The 7,292-nt window shown below is 31.6% G+C and overlaps 1 protein-coding gene across 1 annotated transcript; it reads left to right on the top strand.

Moving 5' to 3' along the window:
• Nucleotides 1-285: 285 nt before the first annotated feature.
• On the top strand, nt 286-5,568 carry LOC112512723 (cationic peroxidase 1-like). Its single transcript, XM_025118836.1, has 4 exons — nt 286-662; nt 2,351-2,542; nt 2,635-2,800; nt 5,021-5,568. Exons 1-4 carry the CDS (start codon nt 438-440, stop codon nt 5,404-5,406), a joined length of 969 nt encoding a protein of 322 aa, XP_024974604.1. The 5' UTR covers nt 286-437; the 3' UTR covers nt 5,407-5,568.
• The last annotated feature ends 1,724 nt before the right edge of the window (nt 5,569-7,292 follow it).

Below are 7,292 nucleotides of genomic sequence, written 5' to 3'. Positions count from 1 at the left end.
TATATAGGATACACAACTATTTGATACTATAAACTAATGTCTTGTAAAACAGTCTATTAAGACACTTAAACATTTTTAATATCTTATATATAAAATAAATTTATGTAACAATTTTCTAAATTATTGTTCAAATCTGCACGACAGAAATTGCTAAAAATGGAATGTAAATATCTTGTCAATATTTATACTTTTTATTTCTCTATTATAAAAAAAGTTAAAAGAATTGGTTGAATCATAAAATTACAAAATCTAACCTTTCATTATCTCTAAGAAATTACAGCTGTAATAGATGCCTTCAGTTATTTACAAAATCACCATCTACTTTCCTTATATATATATACACATCTCCAGGCATATAAACACTTCTCTAAGCAACACAACTCATTTTCTTTCTCTATACATCTCCTTTGTTCATCATTCTTGTAAGCGTAAAACTCATGGCTCATTCGCCGTCTTCTTACTCGTATGTCATAGTAACATACATATCTTGTTTATGGGTTTTGCTCGGGACGGCCTCAGGTCAACTTTCGGCCAACTTTTACGCGACCTCATGCGCTAATTTCAGCTCTATTATATCAAACGCTGTGAGCTCTGCCGTTTCAAATGAAGCTCGAATGGGTGCTTCGCTACTTCGACTTCACTTTCATGATTGCTTCGTTAATGCAAGTCTTCACTGATCTCCACTTTTTTATTTATGATTATACATGTTGTTATGCTCTATTATAATGGCTCTATGTTCTATTAAAATTAGCTAGCCAACCAACCTTTTATGAGTTCACCAAGCGAATAAGGTAGTAATAGCTTAACCATTAAGCATGCCACTTATTCTAATGAATATTTTATATTGACCATATGATTTCACTTGGATTAAGAAATATCATTCAGTGAGGGTTGAACACGTGTGTTATTTATGTTTCATGTTTTCTTTTACGCGGTATTTGGTTGTTGACTTTACCCAATCAACCAAATATGGCTATTGTTCTACGCCATTTTCATCTCTCATTATTTGTTCCGTATTGATAGCGGGATGTTATTTTCATCCCTTTTAATGTTAAAATCGGGTCAATTCACTACAATAAAATTGGGTTTATAAGACATCTTTAATGTTTAAGCGTTCCAATAGACCATTTTATAGGACTTAATTTATAGGGCCAAAATATAAAACGTCCTGTCTAAAGGCGTTGTAATAAGTTTATATGACGCTTTTTGGTGTCTTAACAAGTTTTTTAGGACATTTTTAATAAAATGTGTCGCATTAACAACTTTATATGACACTTTTGAGAAAGTAATCTATAAACTCAAATTTTTATAGGACATTTGTTTTTGTAGGACAAGTTTTCAAATAGTGTCCTATAAAGTTGATAATGAGAGACTTTATATGAAAAATGTCCTAAAAAACTTATTACGACGTCAAAAAAAACGTCACATAAACTTATTACAACACTTTTAGATAGGACACTTTATTTTTTTGGTCCTATAAAGAGGTCTATTAGGACACTTAGAATTTGTGAGTGTCCTATAAACCCGATTTTGTTATAGTGATTCATGTATTGAGAATGTAAAAAGTAAGTTTTGATGTTGATATGTATGAGAAGGAAAGTGCTAGCTAGGTAGGAATTGCATTTAACAATGTATAGAGGTGCAATTAGTCTCCCCCATACTATAACTCTAAGGAGGTGTTATTTTATCCACCTTTATTCATTCAGGTTAGAAGTAGATTAAAATCATGTATTAAAAATGTAAAAAGTAAGTTTTGATATTGATGTGTCTGAGAAGAAAAATTAGTAGGTAGCATTTAACAATATGATGTTGTTATATGCACCCCTATTTATGTCAAAATTAAGTAAAATCATGCATTGAAATGTAAAAAGTAAGTCTTGATGCTGATATTTGGGATAAAAAAATTAGTAGGTATGGATGCATTTAGCAATATAGAGGTAATATCATTTGGTAAGACTCTTAGTCTTTGTCTCGTTCTTATTGGGTAAGATTTTTGGTCCTTATCATATTCATTCCGTGAGGTAATGTCATTTGGTAAGCGCTTACTCGTGTAAGCGTTTGGTAAACGACGTCTAAGTATATGTTAAATGCATCTTAATACTAATATCTTCTCATATACATCAACATCAAATTCATTTTTACATTTTTTGACGTATAATTTAATCATAAAGTAACTTGCTTTTGTTTACAATTCAGGGAACATCCTTTTAATCATGGGTCCCTTAAACTAAAAGCATTTGAAACTGGTTATATTTTAGTGCAATTTGCGTGTTATATGTAAGTTTGTTTTGTATAGATGCACTGTAGACGTATAATCATTCAACTTACAACTTTTTTCATATTTGCGAAGGGATGTGATGCATCGGTGTTATTGGATGATACTGCAAATTTCACAGGAGAAAAAACAGCGGGACCTAATAACAATTCGTTGAGAGGATTCGACGTTATCGACACCATTAAAAGTCAATTAGAGAGTTCATGCCCTGGTGTTGTCTCTTGTGCAGATATATTAACAACCGCAGCCCGTGATTCGGTTGTAGCAGTAAGAATCACAACCGATTTTTATAAATTACGTATTCTATGAATAATTTATATACACAATTTATTGGTATAACCATTTCATTCGGTTTTTAGCTTGGTGGCCCGAGTTGGAACCTTGTGTTTGGCCGGAGGGACTCGACCACGGCTAGTTTGAGTGCGGCTAATTCCAACATTCCTGCACCTACTTTGAACCTTAGTGGTCTCATATCCTCCTTTTCAAACCAAGGGTTTAATGCTAATGAAATGGTTGCTCTATCAGGTAATTAACATTCTCTCTCCCTATATCTCTCTTTATACATATACAAGGGAAGTTCAGATAGGAAACTGGAACCATCACAGGCGCCATGCATCCATCTTTATAATGAATATTGATCATGAATAACACATTCATGATGAATATGAAATTGTTATTCATTATATTCCAAAACACTATTAAAGTATATTTTTATTTTTTTATATGCCATTTATTGGAAAAAGGCTTATAAAAGATGTGTTCATACGACACTTCTCAAAAGTATCATATAAAAAGCTAACACGACAGTTTATTTTATATGTTTTCAAAAATGTTTGTTGAAATGTCCAAAAACATCCTATAAATTTTTGGCATCCCTTTTACATAAGACCAACAATTATTTAGTCTAGTAGACTTAACTACATAAAACAGTCTATTAAAACACTTAGACACTTTTGACATCCTGTAAACGTGATCTTATATAATGCATAGATCACACTCGCTTCAGTTTCATCCCATTGTTCACGTCATTTTTCATCATCGATCCCAAATTAGCCTTTAATTTATAAATCTTTAACTACAAGGGTTGTGATGTAATGGTTAAGGTCCTGGAGGATGTAGTAGGATATTCCATCTGTGCAGGGCTCGATTCCAAACATACAAAACAATTGTGGTCACTGAATTTATCAATGTTGATTTTCTTATAATCACAATTTACCAAGATTAAATCAGATATAATCTGAGATACCCTTCAAAAAAGTTATAAATCGTTACATTTTAGTAAGCACCATTTCCCAACCATAAAATTAATACAATTTCATAATGGCCGACTTTGTCAAAATGGAAAATATTTTATTGTGGTTTTCACTTTGACGAACCTATTTTTAAAAGGCTTAAATTAGTATCTTTTTGATATAATAATAAGAAAATATAATACTTTTTTTTTAATATAAAATAATGTATTATAACTTTGAAAAAACCATTTTGGAAATAAGATTTTAGAAAACTATATATATTGTTTGAAATGTCTTGTTGAAGACATTAAAATCAAGCTCTTAAATATGGGTTTTTTAAAATAATAACCGAAATAAAATATGTTTTATTTTAACGTAATTTTAGACAGGTCTAATTTAAAGTTATTCAGTATATACTATATAATATATATAGTAGTAGTTCAAAAAAATTGAAAAATAAAAGAGACAAATTGTTTTGTATTACATTAATATCTATTAATCAATTACATCGGAGAAGAAAATATGTAAAAAAAAGAATTGGTTCTTTTTATAGTATTGTTTATCGTTTCTGTAGTAAGTTTTTTTATCTACTATTAAATACTAAGAGTAATTTGACTAGAAAATACTGATATATTCTTCATCATTCTTCTTCCACAAACTTTTTTTATTATTCCATCCGCATAAATTTTTATTTTTGTGTTAGAGTATAGTAAATTTTTTGTTATTAACTAAGAAAACTCATACCTGTAAAAAAAATACCAAACATATGAGACGGTTTAACTTATATTTATATTTAGAATTTCAAAAATACAATTGTTTTTCCATATATTGTTGACTCCTTATTACATAATATTTAGTGTATGAATTTTAAGTATTTTCTTATTTCTAAAATATGAATAAGATCTCAAACTATAACCAAGATATACTTTTGATTATAACATTAATGGTTTCCTAGAAAGTTTGTTTTAATCCTAAAAGTCTAAAATGGTGATGAAAGCATTAACATGATGTGACGTGGAAACCCAACTGATTTATATAAAGCGGAACTCTGAATAATTAAGATTGTGATCCAAATGATGTCACTATATATGCTAAAGATACATCCTAGAATGTGTCTGGCAGTAACAATGAATTGACGATGCTATGTAAAAATAATATGATAGGTAATATTAATTTAGCAACAATTATCGATTGATTTTGCGTCTAATAATATTTGGAAAAACGATTTTATATGAATTATTAGTATATTTTACATTTAATGCTATTTTGTATAATACAAACAATATATTGAAAAAAATTATTCTTATTCAGGGTCCTTTTTTTTATCTCGCTCAGGGTCTATAAAATGTATGGAATAGACCTGAAATTTATAAATTTATCACTATTACATCTTAAATCCTGTTTTTTGGATGATGAAGGATACTTTTGATAAATAAAATAAAACAACTACCCCATTTTCTTATGAGATATATTTGTGTCTGTTACTAGATAAATATAACATCTTCTAATATAGGATCTCATACAATTGGGCAAGCAAGGTGCACAGTATTTCGAGCTCGTCTCTATAACGAGAACAACATAAACTCGTCGTTTGCTACATCGCTAAGAGCAAATTGTCCTTCAAGTGGAGGTGACAATAACTTGTCGCCACTAGACGTCGTTTCTCCCACGTCATTCGACAATGCATACTTCAGTAATTTGATAAGTCAAAGTGGTGTGTTACATTCGGATCAAGAACTATTTAATAATGGTTCAACTGATGCCCAAGTGAGAACTTACAGTTCAAATTCCGCAACCTTTTCGACTGACTTTGCAAATGCGATGATTAAGATGAGTAACCTCAACCCATTGACTGGATCAAGCGGAGAGGTTCGGACCAATTGCAGAAGAACGAATTGATAACTTCTTGTTTTAGAAAATAAAGTTATTCCATCCATTATGAGATAAGTGTTTACATTTCTAATTTAGTTTGTTTTTAAATAAATGATTAATCTTAAAAGTGGATTCTTTTCGATTGTACCCTCAATTATGATATAAAAAAGTTCATTACACCATCTCTTATTAAGGTAAAATTGACATTCAATAATTAAAAAGTGTAATAATTATGCATTATTAAAATTGTATATATTTTTATTATAGACACTTATTTTGAGACGGATAAAATATCTAGTGAAGAAGTTGAAATTTAAGCTCATGTATTATACTCTGTGCCTCAGAATGTGATGACAAGGTACCACGAAGACTTCCAAATCAGGAGACAAGGCTGATTCAGCTTTGGTATAGTTTGTTGTTGTATATGTTACCCATTGTACAACGCATACACAGACCTAGAGAGGTGGTTAGGTGGTACGTGCCACCGTATTGTTCCTCTGCGATAAGATAAAAAATATAGGTTCGTGAAAGGTGCAACCGTTTTATTCTAGAATGTGCGACCAGGGGCGGATGCATGAAGAGTTGGTTGGGGTCCTGGCCCCCAACAAAATATATTTTTCAAAGCCCAATTTTTTTTTACTTTTAGTTTTTAATTTAAAACAATTGGGCCCCCAACAAGCAGACCATGAAGGCCCCACCCCACTTCCATTTCCTTCTTCATCAGTCTTCAATCTTCATCACACACGCCTTCACCCCACTGCTTCTGCGCTTCTTCTTCTTCTTCATCATGCGGTCACGCCGTCGCTGCTTCAGTGCTTCTTCTTTACTTCTTCTTCTTCATCAATCATCGGCTCATCGCTGTTGCCTGCTTCTTCCTTACGGCTTCCAATAATTTGGGTAAAAATTCTAATATCCAAATTCCAGTCTTTAATGTTTAATTACTTTAATTTTGTTGTTTGCTTCACAATTGGTGATTTGATAAATGCTTTATGTTAAGTTAATTTTGCAATTATATAGACAAATGAAAATGTTAGGTTAATGTTGCAATTTTGTATACAAATGGAAATGTTAGGTTAATTTTGCAATTTTGTAGGCAAATCAAATGGAAATGTTAAGGTTAATTTTGTAGGCAAATGGAAAATGGAAATGTTATACAAATGGAAATGTTAGGTTAATTTGGTAAAGTTTTGTGTTGAAAAGCAGTATGCAAGACAATTAAAGATCCAAGTGTTATTTGTGACTTATATGATCAAGCAGAATGAATAATTCCTAGTTGGTAGGTGTCCTTGGGTGCTCATCTTAAGAAAAGTACAAAAAGATTAAAACATAAGCCTTAGAAGTCAATCTTCACCACATTATTGCATTTCAGTAAGCAGGATACTCAGTACCACACATGAAAAGGTAAATATACAAGTCATATTCACTCAACAAATATAAATTGTAGGGTCAATGCCTAGCTTATTTCAACCGCATCAGTTATCTTTATTCGGTTAATCGAACAGTTTAAGCTGAAAATGAAAACCCAAAACCTTTTTTGGTTCGGACGAATTGTTCGGTTTCGAAATTTTTTCGACCCTCCTAAGTGTGCCCCCAACCATAATAGTTTCTAGATCCGCCACTGGGTACGACCGTTTTATATGGTGCCATCGTATCCAAAAATTCTTGGGTCCGTCCCTGATTCAATACCAAATTTGCTATCATACCGCTCACGTATACCATCTGGGTGCGCACTGATCAAACCATCCTAAGTTAGTTGCTCAACTCCATTTGTGAGTCAATGTTTGGGCATGTTGTACGTTGACCTACATCTCTTGATGTGTGGAACACTCTTCAAGAGTTGTTCACCACCAGTTCCAAAGCAAAAACTATTCAGCTTCGATTTCAGTTGCAATCTCTCAAGAAAGGTAGTCAAT

Source organism: Cynara cardunculus, assembly GCF_001531365.2.
Source record: "Cynara cardunculus var. scolymus isolate 2C chromosome LG 5, CcrdV1, whole genome shotgun sequence".
In the NCBI taxonomy this organism is placed as follows: domain Eukaryota; kingdom Viridiplantae; phylum Streptophyta; class Magnoliopsida; order Asterales; family Asteraceae; genus Cynara; species Cynara cardunculus.
The sequence above is the reverse complement of the archived record's forward strand: the minus strand, read 5'-3'. Positions and strand labels throughout refer to the sequence as shown.

What these genes read in the sequence shown, in the direction of transcription:
- LOC112512723 (XM_025118836.1), top strand. Translation starts at nt 438, where the DNA reads ATGGCTCATTCGCCGTCTTCTTACTCGTATGTCATAGTAACATACATA. An exon ending in TTCATGATTGCTTCGTTAAT is followed by an intron (nt 663 to 2,350) that starts GCAAGTCTTCAC and finishes ATATTTGCGAAG; the next exon opens with GGATGTGATGCATCGGTGTT. An exon ending in TGAAATGGTTGCTCTATCAG is followed by an intron (nt 2,801 to 5,020) that starts GTAATTAACATT and finishes CTTCTAATATAG; the next exon opens with GATCTCATACAATTGGGCAA.